General features: G+C 45.7%; 5 protein-coding genes and 1 long non-coding RNA gene across 7 annotated transcripts; 3 read left to right on the top strand and 3 right to left on the bottom strand.

The window, feature by feature from the left end:
- Positions 1–850: 850 nt before the first annotated feature.
- tsn (translin) lies at positions 851–3,485 on the bottom strand. Its single transcript, XM_061287141.1, has 6 exons — positions 3,287–3,485; positions 3,065–3,158; positions 2,845–2,941; positions 2,489–2,604; positions 2,333–2,412; positions 851–2,012 (listed from the first exon to the last, which is right to left on the bottom strand). Exons 1-6 carry the CDS (start codon positions 3,350–3,352, stop codon positions 1,788–1,790), a joined length of 678 nt encoding a protein of 225 aa, XP_061143125.1. The 5' UTR covers positions 3,353–3,485; the 3' UTR covers positions 851–1,787.
- Positions 3,486–3,520: 35 nt separating this feature from the next.
- On the top strand, positions 3,521–7,481 carry LOC133159783 (protein FAM124A). The gene is made up of 4 exons (XM_061287139.1): positions 3,521–4,044; positions 5,622–5,653; positions 5,739–6,469; positions 6,708–7,481. The coding sequence occupies exons 1-4, from the start codon at positions 3,989–3,991 to the stop codon at positions 7,260–7,262; spliced, it is 1,374 nt and encodes a 457-aa protein (XP_061143123.1). The 5' UTR covers positions 3,521–3,988; the 3' UTR covers positions 7,263–7,481.
- LOC133159784 (uncharacterized) lies at positions 7,386–10,001 on the bottom strand. Its single transcript, XM_061287140.1, has 3 exons — positions 8,855–10,001; positions 8,368–8,541; positions 7,386–8,233 (listed from the first exon to the last, which is right to left on the bottom strand). Exons 1-3 carry the CDS (start codon positions 9,213–9,215, stop codon positions 7,938–7,940), a joined length of 831 nt encoding a protein of 276 aa, XP_061143124.1. The 5' UTR covers positions 9,216–10,001; the 3' UTR covers positions 7,386–7,937.
- Positions 10,002–11,808: 1,807 nt separating this feature from the next.
- serpine3 (serpin peptidase inhibitor, clade E (nexin, plasminogen activator inhibitor type 1), member 3) lies at positions 11,809–14,556 on the top strand. Its single transcript, XM_061287228.1, has 8 exons — positions 11,809–12,073; positions 12,379–12,591; positions 12,709–12,990; positions 13,102–13,300; positions 13,371–13,471; positions 13,542–13,628; positions 13,884–13,967; positions 14,433–14,556. Exons 1-8 carry the CDS (start codon positions 11,809–11,811, stop codon positions 14,483–14,485), a joined length of 1,284 nt encoding a protein of 427 aa, XP_061143212.1. The 3' UTR covers positions 14,486–14,556.
- Positions 14,557–14,786: 230 nt separating this feature from the next.
- ints6 (integrator complex subunit 6) lies at positions 14,787–22,472 on the bottom strand. Of its 2 annotated transcripts, XM_061287226.1 has the most exons (18): positions 22,330–22,472; positions 22,120–22,197; positions 20,787–20,936; positions 20,047–20,136; positions 19,783–19,966; positions 19,511–19,636; positions 19,279–19,430; positions 19,050–19,202; positions 18,741–18,873; positions 18,571–18,665; positions 18,362–18,472; positions 18,076–18,291; positions 17,835–17,961; positions 17,606–17,748; positions 17,338–17,521; positions 16,903–17,262; positions 16,739–16,832; positions 14,787–16,346 (listed from the first exon to the last, which is right to left on the bottom strand). In XM_061287226.1, the coding sequence occupies exons 1-18, from the start codon at positions 22,438–22,440 to the stop codon at positions 16,253–16,255; spliced, it is 2,601 nt and encodes an 866-aa protein (XP_061143210.1). In that variant the 5' UTR covers positions 22,441–22,472; the 3' UTR covers positions 14,787–16,252. The 2 variants fall into 2 exon arrangements, with proteins under 2 accessions (XP_061143210.1, XP_061143209.1); XM_061287225.1 differs by having other exon boundaries at positions 22,120–22,440.
- On the top strand, positions 21,585–22,542 carry LOC133159847 (uncharacterized). Its single transcript, XR_009715756.1, has 2 exons — positions 21,585–21,973; positions 22,263–22,542. It is a non-coding gene; the product is annotated as an uncharacterized LOC133159847 (long non-coding RNA).
- The last annotated feature ends 321 nt before the right edge of the window (positions 22,543–22,863 follow it).

Below are 22,863 nucleotides of genomic sequence, written 5' to 3'. Positions count from 1 at the left end.
TTGTTATTTCTACGTTTTATGCCCCTTGTCCTTTTTCTGTTGGTATGCCGCTTCCCAGCGCATTCTGGGGGACGGAGCAACGTTCACTGCCAGACGAGTGAGCCCCCCCCCCCCTTGACAGCAATAACCGGTCAACCGGTCATGAGCAGACGCTTTGTCGGCTATTTCACGTTCCTTCCAATGCCGTTGACCCGATGCAGGATTGGGTAAGTCGACCCTTTCACACTGCCCAGCAAAGCCACTTTTCCTCGTTTTGTGTTGTGTCCAAACGACTAGCGGGCAAATTGGCCAATGGTAGATTGCCGGCAGACGCAAAATATTCACACACACTATTTGCCTGTTTTCTCTTGTTTCTTGACAATCGCGCCATGTTTTCGTGGTTCAATTAAAAAAAAAAAATACAGTGCAGTACTGTATGTGGAGATTATGCGCTGGTCAGCAACAGACCAGTCCAGAAAATGAGTCTTAAATGGGAACTGTGGAAGGGCCTGTTATGAGTTAAAAAAAAAAAAAAATATGCAGACAAGAAAACGTGGACCCCTGTCTATGGTCTGAGCCGCTGTGCCTTGGCTCTCGTTTCAGCCTTTGGTCAGACTCTGGCTGTCCCTGATCGGCGAGACTCGGCACGTCCTCAACAGCAAGAGCTTTATTTCCTTAAAAAGCACTTTATCCAAGGACGACGTTAAAGCGGAATATTTCAATGCCGCGTGTATAGCAGATCACTGTGTACACCAACATGACTGTGCTGTTTCTTTTTCTGCTGTATTCTTTCCATACTTAATATATTGTCAATCATTAAATCGATGCAGACTGAGTTTGGTGTGGTGTGTTTCTCAATAAAGAGCCTCTGCAAGTTGTGACATACAAATATATTTACATTTTACACACTGCATGAAACAAAAGGCAACAAATAGTTTCTGTAAATAAAACAAAAACAAAAAACATGCCAGATCTACTTTGGCGTTTTAGGGCCACACTAAAAAGAAAAATGTTTGGAGGGGTTATAACCATATTTGAGTAGAAAAGAGATATCTGCATCTATGAGAATAATGGCCTGTTTTTTTTTTCAATAAGAAAAATGACTTAGTACAAAATTTGTCTCATTTTATTATTTTTACTGAGGAAAAAAGCATGCTACAAAATAATTGAAGTTTATACCTTCAATAGAAAAGTCATACTTTTTTTTTTTTTTTTTAAAGGCTACTTTGAGGATTTGCATGCAAAAAGAAATCTAAAATCTAAAAATGAAATGCATCCACAATTTTACAATAAAAGATGTATTTAAGAAAAAGGTGTTTGAAAGCGCTTTTTTTATGTGATAAGGGATTATTTAACAAAACACCCCCCCCCACAGAATTTAGGCCTATTTATGCAACACTAAAATTTGTATACTGTAGTTTAACATGACAAAAGTTGTACTGTTTTCCCCAAGAGGAGAAAAAAAAGCACAATACTGCAAAACATTTTAAGGGAGCAAAATTACCAATGCAGGGTGAAAAGTGTTATCTTTCTTTTAAAGTAATAAGGCAAGTCAAGAACATTAAGAGTACTTTTTTTGGCCGACTGTGAAACTTTTGATCTCTCGTAATATTAAGACTTTATTCCCACTCTATTTTTCTTTCTAGTGTGTCCCCAATACTGGTTGGTCGTAACAGTGTCAATACACAGCGAGGATTTGTTTTGTTACGACTGATCGGCAATGTGAACGGGGCTAACGTCCATCCAAGATGGCCCCTCAGTCAGAACCCGGCAAATTTGACTTCTAACATTGCCAGATGACAAGTTTCCTATTGCTCACTCTTGGCCTCCTTGGCGAGTCCGCGAATGGAGAGGTCGTAGACCACCTCCTCGATCTTCTTGACGTCATACTTGAGGCCGTCGTAGCGTTTGCGCAGGGGGTCATTCTTCAGGTTGAGCAGACGGAAACCCGAGTCCAGCTCGTTGATGAAATTGGAGATGCGCAAAGGGCGGTTGTAGTCGCCTGCGGTCACGCTGTTGACCGCCAAGCGTGACTGGTCAGGAAGCAGGAGGACGCAAAATTAAAAAGCGCCCCCAGGAGGACCGCTTTTTTGTTTTGACTGCTTATTTGAGTTCTCTAAGACTCATCTTGTTTTGCACGCATGTTAACATTTTGTATTCACGTTCAAATTTTATCCAAGTGTATTTGGCTGCTAGTGTGTTTCAAATAATTTCCCTCAAAACGGAACTTGACCGTGCAGCCGCGGGCGCGTAAACAAGTCAAAGATTGAGTCGGCACTCAAGATCAACACGAATATATGCAAATATGCAAAATACCACGATTATCCAAATTAAGATTTTTTAATTGACTCACCAGTTCACTGGCCATGATCAGCACACCCGCCAAGTAGTCCTCCACGTCCAGATGAAAGCCTTTGTCTCGCACCACCTCAACTGAAACACACGCACACAATGAGGATGTGTGCCATGACAACAACACACGTAGACAGACACGCAAACGTGTACCTACTGTCCAGAATTTGTGCCACCTCCTCACGGGTCACAAGGGCCTCGCTTTCCAGGTAGACCACGAAAGCCGCCAGGAAGGTCAGACGTTGCAAGACAAAGCGCCAGTGCTCGTGAAACCTGTTGGGAATTTAAAAAAAAATTGGGATCAGAATAATAAATCACATTTTGATTACATATACATTTTGAAGGCAAAATGCCATGTTTTTGTGGCACAATAATATGGCCTTGTTGAGAACTAATAGCAGAACATATTTGAATTGGAAAGTTTACACTTTTTTTCAGTAAATAGCAATTAAATGGCACAATATTGGATTCAGATCCCAACAGCTATCTGTTAAGAGTTCCGACACTATGTACCTATAATACTGGTCCACAGGGAACTTGGTCTTCAACTCAGCAATGTGCATCCGAACTGTGCCAAACAATTCTCTGGCCTTTGTACATTTATCAGGAACTGTTGAGAGACAAAATGAAAAACATTTGGATTTTAGAAGGGGGACAGTTAGCCACCGCCGTTTCGCAAATCACATATAGTTTTGAGAATAGAGGTATAGAGATGGGGAAGTATGAAACGCACTGTCTTTGAATCCCGACGGCTGATGTACACTTTGAAGAACAGTGAGAATTTCTCTAGCGGTCTGCTCCAACACCTGTACCACTTTTCGGATGTCCTACCAAACCAAAAAGATAACAAATGTTGAAAGCAGCTAAACACACGTGACACTTAACAGCGGCTATTTAGCGCTCATAACTTAGCTGTTAGCTAGCTACTTAAACACGACGCTGTTATTTTTCCTACCTCTCGGACGTCCTGGTCGGCGCTCAGGGAGCCCTGAATGTAGGAGAACATGTCGCTGACCGACATGGCGAAAGTCTAGTGTTAAACTACAAACACGAGACGGGCGCTTTGTCTGATTGCTTGAATGGCGCTGTTCAAAAGACAAGACGGTACCCGCGAAACGTCACTGTTAACCATGCGCTTCCGGAGCGTCACTTTAACGAGGCGCGTAGATATGACGTCACACAAACGTGAGTTGTTGTTGTTGTTTTTTTGTTTTTTTTAAATTAATCTATCCATGCATCTATCTATCCATCTATGAACCCAACTCGCCATCCATTTATCTGTCTTCTAAAAATACAATAGCGATGTTTCTTCAGTGACAGCTCGTACTTTTTATATTAGAAGATGGATTTGAAGTCGACATACTTTTACCGCTAAGTACATATTTTGTGTCGTGAAACTACTATACCTTAAATATTTACGTAACCTCTAGGCGTAAATCATGTAGACAAAAAGAAAACGAAAAGTATTTAGATTTCCTACAGTACCACGAAGGCACCGCCGCCTGACTCCAGTCGCCTGCTGCTTGTGACGTTGTCGCAGACTGACTCCAGACCCTAGTCCGTCAACATTCCCGCCTTGTTTGTATTTTTGGGAACTTTTACAAACAAAGCATGCTCATCGCTACAGTCTACATTAATTCAATTTGCTCTTATTGAGATGGAAAAGAACTCTGTAGAAGATGAGTGCGTGGATTCGGGAGCAGAAACTGCAGGGTGAGTAGCAAAAAAAGAAGAAATCACTACCAGATGCTCCGCTATGCATAATAACATGCATGGTTTACATAGAACTCAAATCACATAATTTTGACTATGATTTTTAATATAATAATTGAAATGCATGTTTTTCAGACATTAATAAATGGACCTCACGAGTGGTATGTTACAGTTGTGACCCAAACAAGCAAGAATGAAGTATCTTATTGGATCCAATACAAGATAAAATACATTTATTTTAATAAAGTCGTTTCTATTCCTTAAATTAAAAATTAAACCTGCCCACCAGATGGTTGCATGCAGAATGTTTGTTTTTTCAGACTTGTTTATTAAAATCGTGACAAATATAATTGATTTATTTAATTACAAAAACAGATTTTTGAAAAGATTTGACAATTTTACAATCCTCTCAAATATAAGAAATATTGCCGTATTGGATCTCATCAGATTCCACAGGCGTCCCTATTATTGTGATAGATTATAGATGTGTGTTGACTAATCCAGATGACGGTGAGGATTAACATGCTCACTTTTCTATTAGCCACCCGTGTGTGTGTGCCTGTCTATGTAGTGACGTCACCGTGAGACATGTCCCTAATCTGTACCCGCCAGCATGGTGTCTATCGCGATTAAGCATCTCCCCAAAAGGGATTAATGGCAGGTTGCTTGGATTAAATGACATCACTTGAGGTTTGACTCAGAATGGGCAAAGCACAAATAATATCTGATTTTGTGGATTTTACACTAATTGTTCATTTATCATCAAATGCGTGTTTTAAATCAATGTAGACATTTTTTCAACACTGAATGGGAATACAAAACCAGCCGGGAATTTCCCAATCCCACCATAATAAAGTCTTTCCTCGTACGTTTTGATTGTCGTCCCAGCAGCCAAAATTGGAGCGAAAGCGGGAAGCAAATCAATCCAGAACGTGATTCCTGCTTTTCTCATCTTTTATTTGCATTTTGGGGACGTTTTTGGACGGCGGGCCTTGAAAGTTTAATGACAGCCCGGGCTATTCCACAGACGGGACCACACAGGAACTGAGGGTTTGGGATTTTAAAGACCATGCTTGCTCCAGAGTGTCTTCCAAGAAAGTTGAGGAAGAAGGTTGATGTCGATCCAAAGCTGGCAGGTCACACCAGAGTCAAGCCTCAAGTGTGTTGTTGTTTTTGTTGCTGCTGGCTGCCATTATTGCCTTTGGATGTCGACGAGCAGCTCACTAAATTGCTTCTGTCTGCTCCAAATTGTCAGTTTGATGTCTTTTTATTGTTGGTTTTCCTCTTTGCATCCTTCTCCTGCTTCATTTTATGGTTAGCGGTGTCTACGGAAAGAAGGCAATAAATCATTTGGAGTGAAAACGCCCCGAGAAAGGCATCACGTTGGCTGGCGAGAGGGCGACCTGTCTATTGTTTGCCCTGACGTTGACTGGTGACCTTTCTAGGGTGTGACCCGCTTCTCCCTCTTTCATTTCCTCGTGGTGTTTTTTTTTTCCCACCTCAAGTTCAATTTAGATTTTCTTCTATCTGACAATAATATTAATATGAATGCTCTCATTCCACTTGATCCTCTGCAGGTCTGATTACAGTCCGTTGTCATCTACGAGCAGTAAGTACAAATAAAAACGCACAAGTAAAATATTTGGAATCTGGTTGGAAATGGAGATTTTGTTGTTGTTGTTGTTGTTGTTGAGGCGACGTTTGGATGGGCGACCTCCAGCGGGATCCTTTCCTGGTGAGCGTCCACCTGATAGCGGACCCGGGCGAGGGCGACGTCCTTCAGCGGGCAACGGACAGCGTTCTGGCATGGTTGCACCCTGAGCTGCAGCTCTTCAGGGTGTCGGAGCGCGCCGCCTCCTCCGAGCGTCCTCGACCCAAGCACCGGCACAATGCTCCTCAACCGGCCTTGGCGGTCATTTTGTTCCTCCTGGAGGGCAACGGTGGTGGCCAGGAGCTGCTGCTGCTTCCACCTTGGCGCTATCATCATAGCGAAGATGTGAGTGGCGGGCGGCGCTCGGGAGCGGCGTCCACGCAGGATTTTTTCACGCTAGGGTCCGGCACTCCGCCGTGGGCTCTGAGGAGGGTCCGCTACGGTAAAGGGACGCTACGTATGACCCTGTACTGTTGCCATGACAACTACGCCCACACGGTGCGGTTGTACAAGCTTCTGCTGGGACGCCGGTTGGCCCACAAGAAACCCGACTTCTGCTTCTTGGTGGTCTACGCCAACCCCCATCTGGAGGTCCAGATGGCTTTCAGGAAGTTGCCCAGGGGGAGGCGCCCGGCCCCTCTGGACGCGACCGTGGTGGAGGTGAGGGTGCGAGACGTGGGCGCCCTGGTGCCACTCCTGCCCAATGCGTGCCGGCCCATCAGTGACGTGAGGTGGCAGACGCAAGACTACGATGGCAATAAAATACTACTGCAGGTCAGAACTTCGTCTTTGGACTTTACATCCACAGTTTCTGTCACTATCAGTTTCAGACTTGGGGTCCAGGTGGTGGTGGGAGATTAGTTTGGAAAGTGGAATCAGATTAAGGATCAGTCCATTAGCCCTATTGAAGGCTCACCATGTGCTAATGTGTGCTGACAAGTACGCTCAAGTGACAGATGCTCCTAAGCCACTTTTCTACAGCTTCTGGACAAAATTCGTTTCTCTCCTTCAGGTGCAAGGTGCTCACTGGAGCCGTCGCCATCCTCATCGGGCGGTGCCCCGCCACAGGGACTTGCATCATCAGGCGTCTCTGCGCTCCCTCCCACTGGGCAGCCAGGAGGACTTCTATCCTGAGTGGTGCCAACCCTCAGAGGGACGGGGCGGACTCTCTGGATCGCTCTTCTCGCTGCCGAACCTCAGCTCCTCGCCGGGACCCCCGGCCAGCCCGCCTCGCCCGAATCGTCGCAGCCGCTCTCTCCAGCGGAGCGCCTCTCTTGCTCCTCCCTTTCGTCTCAATGTGGATGCCCTGGTGGGGGCCGAGGAGACAGACGTGGACACGGGTACCACGGTCCGAGCGGGCGGCGTGGACCTCAGCGTGATGTCGGCTTACGTCCACCAAGCTTTCCCGCCGGCCTCCCACTACCAGCATCTTGATCAGGAAGACAAAACGGCCCTGCCAAAGAGGACAAAAGACGGGGAACGCTCCACAGCGCCACCCAATGGCGAAAACCATGAAGCGCTTGTAGAAGGACGTGCAGGAGAAGAATTTGAGGAATTCTATATTTGAGGTGGACTACGCCGCCCCCTGGGCCTCGAAGTATGCTCTACTATTTTTAGATTGCGTGTATTTTGAGGCTGTTCTGTACATTTCCACTGTGGAAGGCTTGGTTTTATTTTATTAACATGAATGTCTAAATTTATATTTAATGAACATTGTTATGTTTACAGTTATACAGTTAAATACAAATGTTTTTTATTTCTTTAACAATAAAAACTTTTTTACATACTTTGGCCTGATAGACTTGGACGGAAACTATAATGTACATTCAGATAACATCAGCAATTTTCTCACTGAAATATTTTATATTTTGCATTTCTGTTAAGTGAAACATTTCCACCATTTTGTCACGAGATCATTCCGCCACTTTGTCCATTGAATATTCTGCCATTTTGGTCGATAGAACATTATGAGAATGTCACTATTTTGTCACTGCAAAGGTTACGCTATTAAGTCAGCCTCTTGTGGAATGTCCACCATTTCGTCAACATCAATGGAACGTTTCCACCATTTTGTCAACATCGCTTCATGGTTACACAATTTTAGCAAGCTCATTGGTACCTTCTACACTTTTGTCATCTTCACTGGTTACCAACTTCACAAAAGCTTCCCAGTATTTCCTCAACCTCCTGCGGGTGTTCCAAGTATTTTGTCCATGCAGCCATACCATTGGGCCATTTATGGTCATTGCGAGTTGGAGCTCTCCACCAGCTTCCCGAGCATGGCCAAGAAGGCCTGGTTAAAGGTGTTGGTTGCATCCAGCTCCTGTCTCCTGAGAGCTTCTTCTGTCTCCCTGGACAATCTCATTTCCTCCAGGGCTAGCTGGAAATGTTCTGCCCGTTGCTGTAGCTGAAGTTCCTGAAGGCGGACGGCGCGCTCCTGCTGCGCCTCTTCTACGCGGTGGTGAACCACATCAGCCGAGTGAATATCACGCAGAACAGCCGCCAGGTCAGAGTCGCGCGGCGCCCTCCGACGTCCATCTTTTGGGGGACAGGAAACGGAGAAAAGTAGAAAGGACATCAGCACAGTGTGCAATTTTGGATCGTTTCCTCTTAGGTTCCTTTTACTGCTGTTTCTGTTTGACTCACAATGTAGTAGCAGCAGCAGCACTTACTGCGCTTTGGCGGTGACATTTCAGGCACACTGACATCGTCGTCTTCTTCTGCATCGGAGTCCACCTCGGAGTGTTGAGGCAGGGTGGCCATTGATTCGGAAAGGACAGCAGGGTCGCCTTTGGAGCTCAAAGTGCTATCCTCCAATTTTGACCTTTGCACTATGGGGCTCAAGTCTTGAAGGAATTTTATTTTTGTAAAAGAAAACGTTGTTTTATTCATAGGAAGTTAATAAAAATAGGGAAAATTGTGAATTGTAATAGAAAATAATTGAGAATTGTCAATTACTACATTAGTTGAATATAATTTTGACCGATTATAAATTCATTATTTTTTAAATGTAATTGTAACAGATTTATTTTATACATATTTAATGAAATATTTAACATTATTATACTAAGAAGTGTTCAGACATTAATAGTCAAGCTCAGATCCAAGTGCAGAAATTATTTGCATTATGAAAAGTAACAATTATAGTGTCGAGCATACCGTCCTCAGTGATAACTTCCAGAAAATTGGAGTCGTCCCTCAGGTTGCTGCAGCTGTTCCGAACCCGGTGTCCGTAAATGGCGTCCATATGTCCGAACCACTTCCAGCTCTTGCGGTTGGAGCCTCCGCGGCAGTTGTTGTCTTTAATGGCCCGGTAGTCGCTCTTGAGCTTCTTGAGTTTCTCGCGGCACTGGCGGAAAGTCCGATTGTAGCCAAAGGAGGCCATTCGCTGGGCCAGCTCGCGGTACACCTTCTCGTTGCGAGTGCCGTCCAGCTCAACTTGGATCTTCTCGTCGGCCACCAGCATCAGGAATTGCGTGACCTCGCTCACCGACCACGGGATGATTTTCTGCGGCGCCATCACCAGGGCGGGTGGGAAGAACACGAAAGGATAATGTGCAAACAATTCGGTACCAGACGGGTTTGCGGTTTACTTGATGCACTGGTGACGTCATATGATGGCGCCGCGGATGGCAGCCACGGTGAGCCGCTCTCTGTTTTTTTGTCTTATTTTGTGTGTTTTCTGTGTCATCCCGGATCACTTTTACCAGAGAAGCGCTGTTAAACATCGGACAGTCTTCTTCTGGTATTTTCTCTCCTTTAGGAAACGTGCAAGGAGCATCTCTAAAGACCCTTCTCACCCAGGTTGCAGCCCGTTTGAATTACTCCCCTCCGGACGGCGTTATAGAGCTCGGTACGCCAAAACCAGCAGACACAGAGACAGCTTCTTCCCCCAGGCTGTTGCTCTGATGAACTCACACCACTCTTAGAGTCTCAGAGTCATTACTGTGCAATAACATCCTGCTCTCCACACCTTTTTTGAATTTGTCTACACTGTTTGTACTATGTGTCCTCTCTGCATCCATTGCAGCCTGGTCATCCTGGATAAGGGACCTTCCCATCTGTGGTCTCTTCTCATGGTTTCTCATTTCCCCTAGTTGGAGTTTTGAGTTTTTTCCTTGCCCTTTTGGGAGTTTAAGATCAGGGGATGTTTGAGAATATTTGCCATTCTTCACATGTCCTGAGTGTTGTTAGTCACCTAAATGTTGAACAGAGGGTGTGTTTTTACCGAAGTCAAATTCCTTGTTTGGCACGCTCAAGCACGGCGAATAAAAAACTCTTGAATTTTGGTGTAAATAATCGTCTACGGTCGCTTGGTGATGACATCACAGTGTGGAATTCTCCACCAATGAACGACCAAGGCAAATGATGACGTCACATATTTGTTTAGGGCCATTTTCACATTTGAACGTTACTTGTGTGATTATCCATCTATCCATTTTCTGAACCGCTTAATCCCCACGGGGGTCGCGGGAGTGCTGGAGCCTATCCCAGTCATCGGGCAGTAGGCGGGGAACATCCTGAACCGGTTGCCAGCCAATCGCAGGGCACACAGAAACAAACACGCACCTAGGGACAATTTGGAGTCTTCAATCGGCATGTTTTTGGGATGTGGGAGGAAACCGGAGTGCCCGGAGAAAACCCACGCGGGCCCGGGGAGAATATGCAAACTCCACACAGGGAGGGCGGGAGGTGGAACCGAACCCGCACCCTCCTAACTGTGAGGCGGACGTGCTACCCAGTGCCCCACCAAGCCGCCCTTGTGTGATTATTTAATGCCAAAATGAGTATATATTTATTTCTAGATATTTAGTGGGTCATTTATTATTCATTCTTTAATCACTGCCTCTTTTTATTCAATTAATGAGAAATTATTTTTTAACAAATGGTTTGTATTTATTGATATTAAATTATTAAGAAATGGAAATTATTTATAATTCCATTTTTACTTTTATATTCATTCATTTTATATATTCATTTGACTCAACATAATCTGTCACAAGGTCAAACCTCACACAGGGGTCACCAAAAAAGTTGCTAATGCAATGCTAAAGAGTTAATTGAGTTTTACATAAGGACTACTGAGGTATATGTTTGAAAATGCTTGCAGTGTTGCCTATTAAAATTGTGTTCACATTCACACCAAGTTTGGAATTTGTCCTTGCTTGTTCCCATGCTCCTTTTCCTGCCACGCTCTTGTCGCCGTGATGCGGAGCCGGCGTGGGGCAGCTCCACCGCGTCTAATCCTTAACGGCGTACCTGGCACATCGCGATTGCGACGCCGGCCCGCCGTCACCGGCCAGTGGTCACCCCTAATCCACTAGCATGTAGGCCACCAGAAACAACATTAGTGCCTCCACCACAACTTGATGCATTAATGTTCCCAAAACAGACATGCAGGTTCATTTGGGACTCTTTGGTGGTTATCAAAAGAGCCTTTGATTTTCATGAAAACATGCATGTTTGGTTCATTAAAGACTTTTCAATGTGGACAAAAAACCAACAACAGTATATTATGTTCTGAAATTTGTGTGAGTGGATTCTGCGGAGGAGGGAGGGGTCATGAACATGAGGGCGGGGGCTTTTATGACAGCTCCGCCCACCCGGCGGCTCCCTGCGGCTGTGGAGCAGGGCGCGCACCCCCGGCCGGCGGGTGGGCGGCTGGTACGGAAGTCGGTGGTACGGACGTCACCACCAGAGTCCGCCGCCGCTGGCAGCCTCAGCAGCAGCTCGGAGCTGAGGGTTCCCCCTTTTAAGTGGTTTCATAACTCAAGCAGACGACTGCAAGCAGGAAGCATCCCAACACTCACAGGTACGCCTTTCATTCATTGCATCTCATGCAAATGATCATTTGTATGATCAGCAGTCAGGACAATAAGTTCATTAGCTCCACAGTCAAAAGAGTTTATTGTTATTAAGGTGAGCAAAATAAGAAAATACTCTTGTATAGAAAAAAAGGAATTGGTTATTAGCTTATGTGTTGGGAGAAAATTGATTATTTTCAAAGTTATATCGTGCTCTGATCCAATACTTTTGCACACTCCTTGCATGTCAATAGTAAAAGGTCCATGTGGAGTTTTTGTTCTCCTTTTCCAGAACCTTTGAACACTGAGATGTGTTGTCTGCCTGCTTGTGCGATTTTGGCTTTACTCTGCCTGGCGTCACCGGTCCACAGCACCAGCGGCCTGCAGGCCGGCCTGAGGCACCGGCAGGGCAACTTCGCCATGGCCTTGTACCGTGCCGTGTCTGAGGGCCGCGTCGACACCAACCTGGTGGTGTCGCCGTCCGGCGTGGCGGCCGCCCTGGGCCTCCTGCAACTGGGTGCCCGGGGCAACACCAGAGCTCAGCTGGAAGCCGGCCTTGGCTACGACGTCAACGGTGCGGCACAGACCGGCCGGCCCCATTGGTGCCAGGCGGTGTGGAGCGGCGGGGTTGCAGCTCGCCCAAGGAGGGTTCGAAGCTGTGATACCTGCCTCCACGCACCGCCCGGCTAATCTCATTATACACACGCCTGCTTGGAAGCTGCCGGGTTAAGAGGTCACCGTGGTTAATTACAAGCGGGCCGAGAGCTGCCAGTCAACTAAGTCTAACGACATGCTCCGCCCACACGCAATGACTACAATTGAAATGTTTTGCTCAGAGAAAATGATTTCAGCGGCTGAATTTCGTGTGTTTGTTCGTAGATGCTCACGTTCGAGAGCTCCTGCAGCAGTGGCAAGGCGAGGTGAACAGCAGCAGCAATCCAATGGCGTCAAAGGAGGCGTGGCTACAGCAGACGTGCGTCCTGTTGGTGCAAAGCAGCATTAAACTAGCTGCCCGATTTGAACATAATGTTGAAACCTGGCCTGACGTCAGTGTGATGAGAGATCACCAGCAGCAGAACGACTCGCACAGAGGTAATGCTAATAATTAACATGTAATGGTAAACAGGCTAATTGCTAACAATCGGCATCTTTTGGTTGTCATAGAAACACGTTCAGTACCGAGCATGCGCAATTGTTACTTGTGTGCAGATGAGGCATGGCTCCCACTACAGGCAGGAAGCAGTAGCGGAGATTTATCTGGGTCTGGTGAAGTTCAACAGGCTGAAGCCTCAACATCGTTGACGTCACTATCGACATCGTCAACATTATGGCCATCCGGCCAGCAGATGGCACTGTTGAGTAGAGTTGCATTCAAGGGCACTTGGCAAAAACAGTTTCACACTGTCAACACGCACAACCTCCAGTTTCTGCTCTTGGACGGCACCACAGTCAAAGTGCCCATGATGCATCAGTCTGCTGAGGTCTACTTTGGTACGGAACATCTTGCTGTCAATTTCTGTGATTTCTTTAACTATAATAACCTTGGTGGCTATGCTATTTTTGCTGCAAGTCTAAAATTGAGACATTTCTGTTCCTGCTCAGGTCAGTTCCTAACACCGTTTAACCAAAGGTACTCGGTCCTGGATCTTCCCTACTCTGGAATGTCCCTGAGCCTCCAAGTGGTCCTCCCTGTGGACCGCAAGAGCCCACTGTCTTCTCTGGAGGCTCAGCTGAGCTTTCGCCACGTGGCCTCCTGGCAGGCCGGTCTACGCAGGACCAAGATGGACGTCTTCCTACCCAGGTGACCAATCGCTGGGCATTGTCATTAGGACAAACCTTTTTCTCGGTTGTCATAATTTGTGCATGTTTAGGTTCAAAATGCAGAAAAAGTTGAACTTGAAGTCCACACTTCCTGCCATGGGAATCGCAGACGCCTTCAACCCGTCGAACGCTGACTTTTCTGGGATTTCAGGTCTGTGTCCGGTTATGCGAACATGTCTGAGAGCGGTTCTAAAAAGCCGACTGGTTATTTGTGTGCGCAGCCGAGGACTCGCTCTACATATCAGACGCCTTCCATGACGTTGCCATCGAAGTCACGGAGGAAGGGACCAAGGCGGCTGCCTCCACAGGTAAGAAATAAAAGATTTTTCATGTTTTGCCAGAACATTATTTTGACTTTTTTTGTTGCGAAATTATTTTTCCCCACAAGATCAACGGCAACTGATGTAACTGTATTTTCAAAGAGTTAGTGACAAAGCTACTGACTATACGACATATTCGACTATCCTAATATTTTAAGCATTTATGGTTATATTGTTGTAAATTTCCACATTAATTGAACCGTTTGTTGTTTGGAATAAATTCAAAATGATGTCATGTTTCAGCCATGGTGTTACTGAAGCGTTCCCGCTCTGCCGTCTTCAAGGCAGACCGGCCGTTCCTGTTCCTGCTGAGACACGTTAAAACAGGTACCGTTTTTTTCCATGTATAATGCGCAAAATTTAACTAATTTATTGTCCTAAAATCTGGGGTGCGCATTATACATGGGTTCACTTCAAACACACTCCATACGAACACAATGCTCTCCTATCAGACGCTTGCTCGATCACCTGCTCGTTTGCTGTCACAATGTACCCTACACAAATCCGAAACATTTCTTCGCTATCGAGTTTGCTATCGGTTGTTCCCAAAGATGATGTTTTTTCTGAAATTATTTTACATTTACGGACTTAAGTAGGAGTCAAAATTTGGGTGCGTATTATACATGGGTACAGGTTTTTTTCCAGCATCGACATGCCATTTTTAGGGTGCGTATTATACATGGGGGCGCATTATAGATGGAAAAAAAACGGCACTTTGTTTTTTTAGCTTTTATGTTAGCATCAACATGTCCCTTTGAGTAATTTGTTACAACTTTGTGTATTTCTCAACAGGATCCATTTTGTTCATGGGCAGAGTGACGAACCCTGCCGACCAGTTGTTTTGAGATATTTTTAATGTGACGTGCACACAGTATTTATTTTGCAGGCATTTCCGGAAAGAGACAATATTTTTGTAAGTGTGTAAATAAAATTTTAATACATTTTTTTACACTTGCTATGTATTTTGGTTATTTTGTGGCACCCTCATTTCTTTTTCCAAATTACAAAAATATTAAGTTAAAACATTTTATATACTAATTAAAAGCCAATTTTTTATCGCAGTAATGTGTTGATTAAATATAATTGAAAAATATATTGGCAACTTGCAGATTTTTTTTCCCCGACCGACGAAGAAAGTCAGCAAAATTAACGTCTTTAGCAATAGCAAGACTTTATTAAGACGGTGGCCATTCACAGTGTAAAATAGAGACTTTTATTCATGGAAATACTTACAAAAAGGCCATTATTATTTTCTCCACCACGACAACATCTTTTAAATATTACTCTAGAGTTATGTACAGCTTTACAGTGTATTCAAAATACTCTTTTGGTAGCCTGCTCACAAACAAACAAACAAACAAACAAACAAACAAACAAACAAACACACCTATGGCAGATTTTGGTCCCAGTTGGAAAGCAAGTCCTGATTTTGCATGGTTCTAGAGATGACATTACCCGCGCCAAATAAATCTAATCACATTTTTGTGTTTTGCAGTGCCCGCCCAAAAGAAATTACAAAGCAACTCATGTTAGCGTGGTTTGGAGATTTCTTAAGCTGTCCAAAGAAAATCACATCTACAACAAGGCGTTGTTTTCAATTACATTAAATAAGTCTGCAATTGTACACAAGTGCATGTGAGAGTTCAAGATTTTATGCCACTTCCTGAGCTTTTTGTCCCTGTTAATCAACCATCGACCAATCACATCGATTTCTGCTCGCCGTGTGACACGCACAGCTTAAGTAGGTTGTAGATCGTTTGATCTACTGTCTCCTGTTGTTAAATTTATTTGCTCTTAGGTTGTCCGTTGGTCACCAGTCCAATAGCTTTCGCCAAAGTTAGTCTTCGTCATTTGTCAGCGGTCACTTCTTTTTCAGTTCATTCAGTTGCCAGCCGCTCGTTTGCTCTTTGGTTTCCCGTCAGGTCAGTAGAAAGTCACCCAAGGGTTGACCATCAGTCTAGAAACAGTTGCTTGCAAGACATCAGTTGGTCAACCTGGTCGCCCATTGGTTGTCAAATGTCCGTAGCCCTTCGGTCAACCATTTCGTCGACTGTTGCTTGACCGCCAGTCAGTAATTTGTCCATTGGTCACCAGTGAATGGATTTGCAGATGTCGGTCAGTCGCCCTTTGGTCAAACATCTGTTGATCAAGTATCTTAGACTGTCAGTCACCAGTGGCTTCTTTCCAAGATATCAGTCACCTTCGTTCAATTCATCAATTAGTTGATCATCAGTAAGCAACTTGCCCAACTGTTGCCCGCCGATCAGTCCTGTCGATCTATTTGTCGGATCAATAACAAGGAGTGCTTGTATTGGTGGAGAGTCAAATTTGAAAGAAAACCCTCAAAGTGCCGCTTAAATAAAAAGTCACACGAGCAGTCGAGTGCTCCTTAAAGTTCTGGATTGGCGGCTGTGACGACTGAGCAATTCGGTTTCACAGAAACCACAACCCGTTTGCTCCAAAACGTCACAGGAAATCGTCACGTTCGTCATACGAGAATGCTCACGTCATCCAGGCTGAAAATCCACCGAATAGAAAATAGAAGTCCTCTTTGTTAGTGGGTTGGTTAGGAGTTCAGTTGGGGGGGGGGGGGGGGGGGTACAAGGCGGTGGTCAGAGTGCATCCACGTGGTTGGTGTTATTGGACCTGGTGTGGATTTCCTCCAGCAAATTCTCCAGTTGCTCGATCAGAACGCGCTTCTTGAATCTTCGCATGGGGAAAAACAGATTAGAATGGAAAAAAACAGAACCTTACACAACTCAATTGAAAAATGTTATCTTTTCGCGATTGTAAGTAGAAAAATAACCAAGAAAATGTGATTGCATAAATGTGCACACCCTAAATGTGCAGCGTGTATGTATGTACATGTATGTCTATCGTGTTAGGTGTCTCGTCACCGTGGGATAGAGTAAACGTAATTTCGGTCTCTTTGTGTGTTGTGACATGTGGAGAGATTGACAATAAAGCTGACTTTGACTTTTGTATCTCAAGCTTGCTCTCAACTAAAGAAGAAGGGGGAAATATATTCATCAGGAATCGGTTATAAAAATCTTGCAAGTCAAGTTGTCACTGTATTTCACCAAAAGACAAAAAGGTACCTGGCTGCCTCTTTAATGATATTTTGGAGGAAGATGAGCCGCGTTTCCAAGGTGCCTTGGATCTGCTTTAGGAAGTAGAAGATCTTTTCATAGTCTGAAAAGAAGCAATGAGTATTTATTAGGAAAAAAAAAAAAAAAAGAGAGATATTTCTGAAGTTGCATACGTCTTCCGGGCTTCCTGATCTCCTTGGTGATGAGCCCCTTGAGCTCGTTGTTGACTTTGGTGGTCTCGTTGTGGATGTGTTTCTTCAGAGTGGTGGGAGACAGGTACCTGGGATGGTGCTCCCCCGCCAGGATCACTTCTGGCCTGGCCTCCTCTTCCTCACCCAGCTGACTGTTCTCCTCCTCCTCCTCCTCCTCCTCCTCCTCGTCCCGGTGCTGGCCATCCTGCGAGTCAGAGTGGTTTTCCTGAGGGTCAGCGGGATCCAAGGTGTCCGAGTCGGAGCTCGAGTCCGTGCCGCTGCAGTGGTTCTGGTTGAGGTGGTTGATGATCAGATCAGGTTCTCCGTCGCTGTTGTCCACGTCTGTAAAGATTTTGAAACGAGCGTGTTGCCATAAAAAGAAGAATTGTTTGTTCGCAACCTCTAGGGTTCACTCACCTGAGTCAGGTCGAGGGCTGGCTGGGGGAGTAATGGGGGGCGTGTAGGCCCGACCTAGGCGCAGCAGGGGTGACATGCAGCGCCTTCTCTTAGGTCCGCCGCCCGTCAAATTGTTGTCTGCGGGCCTCTTCCCTTTATTCTGAGGACTGGTCACAAACTCGTCAGCCTCGTCGATCATCATGCCCTATAAGAGGAGAAACGAAACAAACGCGTTAAAAGATTTATAAGCGGCAGGTCTAGATTTTAGGGATGGGGTCAACGGGCGAACCTTCTTATCCAGCTTGAAGGGATTGCCAAAGGTGTGAAGGCGCTTGGGCTGCTCGGGGTCGGCGTCTCGGAGGGGCTGGGGAGCGGCTTTCAGGAAGTCCTGGTAATTCCCCATCTGAGCGATGGGAACGCTGTGGAGCTGATCTGAGCAGGAGATGAAAGATGGACATCACAGTTATCGTTTAAGTACACTTCAGATGTACGTTGGTGGTGACCGACAGTGTGAATACCTGCGTCGTAGCCTCGTAGTGTGCAGACTGTGGTGTTGAGAAAGTTTCTCCTCATGCGGCTGAGCTGGTCCAGCAAGTGACTTCGGGGAATGTCGTAAGGGTTCCGGAAGCTCTGAGGCTTGAAGCCCTGAAGAGGACATCCGACATGAAGAAATCAGCAAAGCCAATTAATGCTGGCTCACGATGCAGTTTGTTAAGAGAGCGCACCAGTTGTGCATTTAATAAAGTGACATAGGCTGACCTTGTTGAGGAGCGCCAGGTGAAAGCCCTGGAACTCTTTTGGGTTGAGCTCAAGAGGTGGCGCTGGGGCATCACCCGAGAGACTCTGAAGTTGCTGGATGAAGTCTCTGCGCTGTGCTAGCGAGATGCCGCCGCCTCGCCACCGTACCTTGATGCCTGACTCAGGCGGCACCTTCTTCCCGATGGAGGCGATCAGGCGGTCGTACTCCATTTTGGTCTGGAAGTAAACGGTGTCATAGGAGAACAGTACAGACCCTGCAAAGAGAGTTGGCTTATTCGAGTCGAACCTGCTGGCTTAGCTTCTTGAGGTAGGAGACCACACTGTAACTCAGGCCGTACTCCATGTTGTCAGCCAGAAGGTTGGGAGCTCCCATGATCCTCAGCGCCTTCTTCAGGGACTGCAGAGACAGGAAGATAAAGAGGAAAGAGGAGGTCAGCGGACAAAACAGAAAACCCAAAGGAAACGGCCAAAAATGTGTTTTTTGGGGGTACCCACCCCAATGTAGTACGGAGGCATCGTCTTCAGGTAGTTCTCAAAGGACTGCCGCCACTTGAGTGTGGGCTTGAACTTGTGCACTTTGATGAGGTCGTCTACGGTAAACAACACAACTTGTACTATTCTTGTCTTTCTATTTGCTTCACCATCTCCTTTGCCTTGTGTCTCACCCAGAAGCGGCAGAAGTACGGGGTAGTTGTAGGGCATGACAAACAGGTTGACGCAGTTGAGCGCCGTGCTGGCCTTCAGGTAGCCGAAGGGCTGGCCGAGGTCACTGTATTTGGCACTGTTGCAAACAAATACCTGAAGAGCGTTAAAAAAAAAAATCAATCAGATATAGATTGGTGTATGTTAAGTGCAGGTATTCATTTTGTCCACTTGGCGTCGCTTCAGAGCAAAGATTTTGGTTCAACCTTTTGGAAAGTGAATTTCAATTAATCGTTGAAGTTATATTGCAGGGAGCTAGCAGGGCACGCTACCTGCCAGCAGGTGTGTGGAGACTTCCTCTCGAGGATGTACTGAGTGAGCGGCGAGGGCTCCAACTCATATTTGTCAAAGGGAACCTTGTCGATCACCATGGGTTCGGCGTCCAGGCAGGAGAAGCGAACGTGCGGGTGGGCCGAGCGGGGGGGCTGGGCAATAGATGTGAATATTCAAACATCGAGTGGATTGGAATTTTGATGTTTTGAACCGCTTCATGTTCCTTACCAGCGTGGGGGAGTTCTGATCCGGCCAGAAGGCCTCGGGGACGGGCCAGTGTCCGATAGGAACGCCCGTTTTGGGATTGGGTCGGACGTAGATGAGTTTGTGGCAGCAGTGCCAAGGCTGCGGGCCAGGCTTTAATGCCTCAGGAGGAGGATCTGGACCCCACCCCAAAATTCAAGGACGTTACTACGCGAGATTCGTTTGCTACACAGGAGGACGTCCAGACGAGACTCACCGTCCAACAGGGGAGGGTCAGGCCCGGTCTTTTCAAAGTTAATAACCACCCCGCTTTGGATCTTCTGGACCAGAGACTCCAGACACTGATTCAACATGCGCTGGGAGAACACACTGTAGGAACGCCCTGAAAAAATAAACAGTAACAAAATACATGTTCTTATTTCGAGTCTTCAAGGCGGTGAACCAGTCACAAAGTTCGTCTCGACTGGAATGATGTTTCGCTTCGAAGCACATGACTCAACTGGAGGCGCAGGTTTGAGATCTGCCTACCTCCAGTGACTTCACACATGGGCGTGATGGGAGAGTCGTCGGACGGGACGCCGCCGACCGGATCGGGCTCCACTGACGCGTGGCCGGGGATGCGCAGCACTAGTGCGAACAGACGCTGGTCCCAGCGGAAGGGCTCCTTGGTCAGCTCGCTGCCCGGCAGGGGCGTCGTCAGGGGGAGATGGAGCTGCAACATAAATCATTTTTCTGTGTGTGCGCCTTTTACATGGAAAATGGTGGCTTTCACTTGACATTATCAACACTGACCTCATCTTGGACACCCCCAGTGGTGGTCAACTTGTTGCCATCGGTGATGGCGATAATGATAGCTGGCTCGAGAAAGAAAGGGTTCCTTCCCTACAGAGACAAAGAAACCAAAGCAAAGAGTTTTTTTTAATACCACTATTTGTAAAACAAGGAATCTACTATCAAGATATCAGTAAAAAAAAGAACCCATTGCTTTTGCGGCAACCTTCACTTCTTTAAGCCCAAATGCTTCTTAAACAATCAGGATATTTATCGTCTTCCACTAATGAGGCTTAGAGGTGATAGTTAAACTGGCTTTTCACTGTTGCTAAGCAACAGTTCATTTTGGTTGCTAATGCAAGATAAAGTACATGGTGGTTATTACTGAGGGACACAATCACTGCCCTCTCTCCCCCCATCTTCCTCGCCCGACACAGTGCAGGAGGCACTTTTCATATTTTTGTGACCTAACATTAAACATTAAAGAAGAAAACCCGAGATTTTCATATTGCCTAATTTAAGTTTTTTTAAAACATTTTTCAATATAGTTTGACCCAATTCTATATCGTTTACATGTAAGTGTGATTTTAGCACCTCATGAAGAAAAGTAGGGGTGTCCCATCTGTTATGAAAAACATTAAATAGGCATTATGAGTGTGTTTTTGTCACAGTATCCACGTGGTTGATGCTTGGAGGACTGGGGGTTGGGGTGGGTGGGGTCCGAGTGTTTTAGGGACTTGTGGCACTTGAGCGCCACCTACCTGCCCGTAGTTGTCAATGCCAGTCACTAGTCTATTTAGATTGAGTAGGTCAAAGGCGGTCCTCAGTGACTGGCCCACGGTGGTGAGTCCGGTGGCCTGCAGATTCCTCAGCTCCGTCATGAACGTGGCGTGGCTTTCTTTCCATCCCGCCTTCACAGACAGAAAACCCACACATCAGGTTAATGACATACTCATTACAACTTCAAACACAGCCTATTTTTTTTTTTTTGTAGTTACTGCTGGCAGTATGAAGGCTGGGAACTTTCACCTACAGCCGCACATAACATTCCTAGATGCGTTATTACTTTTAATGACCTAGCAGGTTTTGTCACTGTTAGTCGTTAGCAAGAGTATGAAAAAAAAGAATGATTCAATAATGCGGAAATGCACAAATGCATTTGCGTTATATTCTTGTTTGCTGTTATACATGATCGAAATGTAGCAGTCATATTAGTACTGGTAGTAGTAGTAGTCGTCCTATTAGTGTGGTTCATTAGGGGTGGTGGTACTTTTAAGTATTAGTAGCTAGTGGTTGTAGTAGAGATAGTAGCAGTAGTAGAAATAAATAAAGTAGTAATAGTGGTATAATTACAGTAGTAATAGTTGGGCTTGAATAGTAATAGTGGCGGTAGTGATGTTAATAAAGATGGTAGTAGCAGTGGAATTAGGAGAAACAGTACTGGTGATATTCTGGGTAATTACTAATGGAATTACTTATCATAAACAATAATTATTAATAGTGAGCAATGTAATTAGTTTGGGTGGTAGTGATTGTAGTAATGATATCAGTAATGGCAGTAGGACCAGTAGTGGTTGCAGTAGCAGTACGGGTACTAGTAGAAGTAGTGCAGAAAACATAGCATCATTAGGGGAAGTAGTAATACTACTGTTTGCAGTAAATGTACAAGTATTATTATAGGTGGTATTAGTAGCAGTGGTGGTAGTGGTTTTAGTGATAGTAGTTCAGTAGTTGTGGTGGAGTATGGGTGGTAGTAGAAGTGGGGATGGTTATAGTTATTAGTGGTTGCAGCATAGTAATATTAAGAGTAACAACTAGTAGTCGTGTGGGAGTGTGCCCCCCACCCCAAGGATGTGTTTGTAAAAATAACTCCCAGAGTTCCTCTGTGCTCTGTACAAAATGTCGGCCATGTTTTAAAGGGGGCATGGACGGCGAGCTTCCTTCTGAGGTGAGAACTCTTTTTTTTTTCTTTTTTTTTCAGGAGAGCTTACAACACACTCAGCCTGCCTTGTGAAGGGAGGGGGACACTCATCACCATGATCACGATCAGTCTGGGCCAGTGTAAAGCCGACATGAGCCGAACATGAACTCTACCTTGATCCCGAACGGAATGTCTTCATAATTTACCAACATGTACCGGTCCCCTCGGCTCGCCGGATCTCTGCCTCGGAGCTGTGGAGATAGTAGAGATGATTTAGACCCAAGAGTTGGACTTTTTTTGTTGTTGTTGTTGACAGGTTGAGCCAGAAAAAAAAGAGGAAATGTCACCCGAGCCGAGCGGGATGGGTCCCGCCAGTACAGTACCTTCATAAAAGTCTCAACAGCGCCTTTTGCTATGTCCAGATAGGTAGTGCCCAGATGGCTGCGCTGGTTCATGGACGCGGACGTGTCTACCAGGAAAAGTAAAACGGGCATTTTGTGGTGCTAACAACACGTTCTGCATGGACTTGGGTGTCAATACACAACCAAAAAGACCATCCCCCCAAAAATAAAAATAAAAATCTTTTGTTCTCTCGCTGCCTGCCGCCCGTGTCACCTCCTCGGCTAGCTAGCTAGCTGCTAACTAGCTAGCCGGCTAACTGTCTGTCTCACACATTCTTTCCACCACACAAAAAAAAGTGTCGGAAGAGTGAGTGGCGAGGACCCCCGCTTGGCAAACTGAGCTAAATAACTCCCACCCGAGGGGCAGCCCTTGGATTCACGATGGGTTTTGGCAATTTTGACAATATTTTGCAAATAGTCCTAAGTTTCATCGCTACAAAGTTTCCCCTCACTGTAGGTCCCTGCTTCTCTCTACACTGACTGTACCGAGCGGCTTCTGGCAGTTTTACTGGCAGT

Source organism: Syngnathus typhle, linkage group LG9 (genome assembly GCF_033458585.1).
Source record: "Syngnathus typhle isolate RoL2023-S1 ecotype Sweden linkage group LG9, RoL_Styp_1.0, whole genome shotgun sequence".
Taxonomy (NCBI): domain Eukaryota; kingdom Metazoa; phylum Chordata; class Actinopteri; order Syngnathiformes; family Syngnathidae; genus Syngnathus; species Syngnathus typhle.
The sequence above is the reverse complement of the archived record's forward strand: the minus strand, read 5'-3'. Positions and strand labels throughout refer to the sequence as shown.

Coding starts and splice junctions, on each gene's coding strand:
- tsn (XM_061287141.1), bottom strand. CDS start 3,352: ATGTCGGTCAGCGACATGTTCTCCTACATTCAGGGCTCCCTGAGCGCC. Junction 2,942..3,064: donor GCCGTCGGGATTCAAAGACA/GTGCGTTTCATA, acceptor GTCTCTCAACAG/TTCCTGATAAATGTACAAAG. Junction 2,605..2,844: donor CCTGTGGACCAGTATTATAG/GTACATAGTGTC, acceptor AATTCCCAACAG/GTTTCACGAGCACTGGCGCT.
- LOC133159783 (XM_061287139.1), top strand. CDS start 3,989: ATGGAAAAGAACTCTGTAGAAGATGAGTGCGTGGATTCGGGAGCAGAA. Junction 5,654..5,738: donor TCCGTTGTCATCTACGAGCA/GTAAGTACAAAT, acceptor GTTGTTGTTGAG/GCGACGTTTGGATGGGCGAC. Junction 6,470..6,707: donor GCAATAAAATACTACTGCAG/GTCAGAACTTCG, acceptor TCTCTCCTTCAG/GTGCAAGGTGCTCACTGGAG.
- LOC133159784 (XM_061287140.1), bottom strand. CDS start 9,215: ATGGCGCCGCAGAAAATCATCCCGTGGTCGGTGAGCGAGGTCACGCAA. Junction 8,542..8,854: donor GGAAGTTATCACTGAGGACG/GTATGCTCGACA, acceptor AATTCCTTCAAG/ACTTGAGCCCCATAGTGCAA. Junction 8,234..8,367: donor AATGTCACCGCCAAAGCGCA/GTAAGTGCTGCT, acceptor GTCCCCCAAAAG/ATGGACGTCGGAGGGCGCCG.
- serpine3 (XM_061287228.1), top strand. CDS start 11,809: ATGTGTTGTCTGCCTGCTTGTGCGATTTTGGCTTTACTCTGCCTGGCG. Junction 12,074..12,378: donor CCTTGGCTACGACGTCAACG/GTGCGGCACAGA, acceptor GTTTGTTCGTAG/ATGCTCACGTTCGAGAGCTC. Junction 12,991..13,101: donor GTCTGCTGAGGTCTACTTTG/GTACGGAACATC, acceptor GTTCCTGCTCAG/GTCAGTTCCTAACACCGTTT.
- ints6 (XM_061287225.1), bottom strand. CDS start 22,440: ATGCCCGTTTTACTTTTCCTGGTAGACACGTCCGCGTCCATGAACCAG. Junction 19,967..20,046: donor CTGGGGGTGTCCAAGATGAG/GTCAGTGTTGAT, acceptor TTTATGTTGCAG/CTCCATCTCCCCCTGACGAC. Junction 19,431..19,510: donor TGACCCTCCCCTGTTGGACG/GTGAGTCTCGTC, acceptor GGTGGGGTCCAG/ATCCTCCTCCTGAGGCATTA.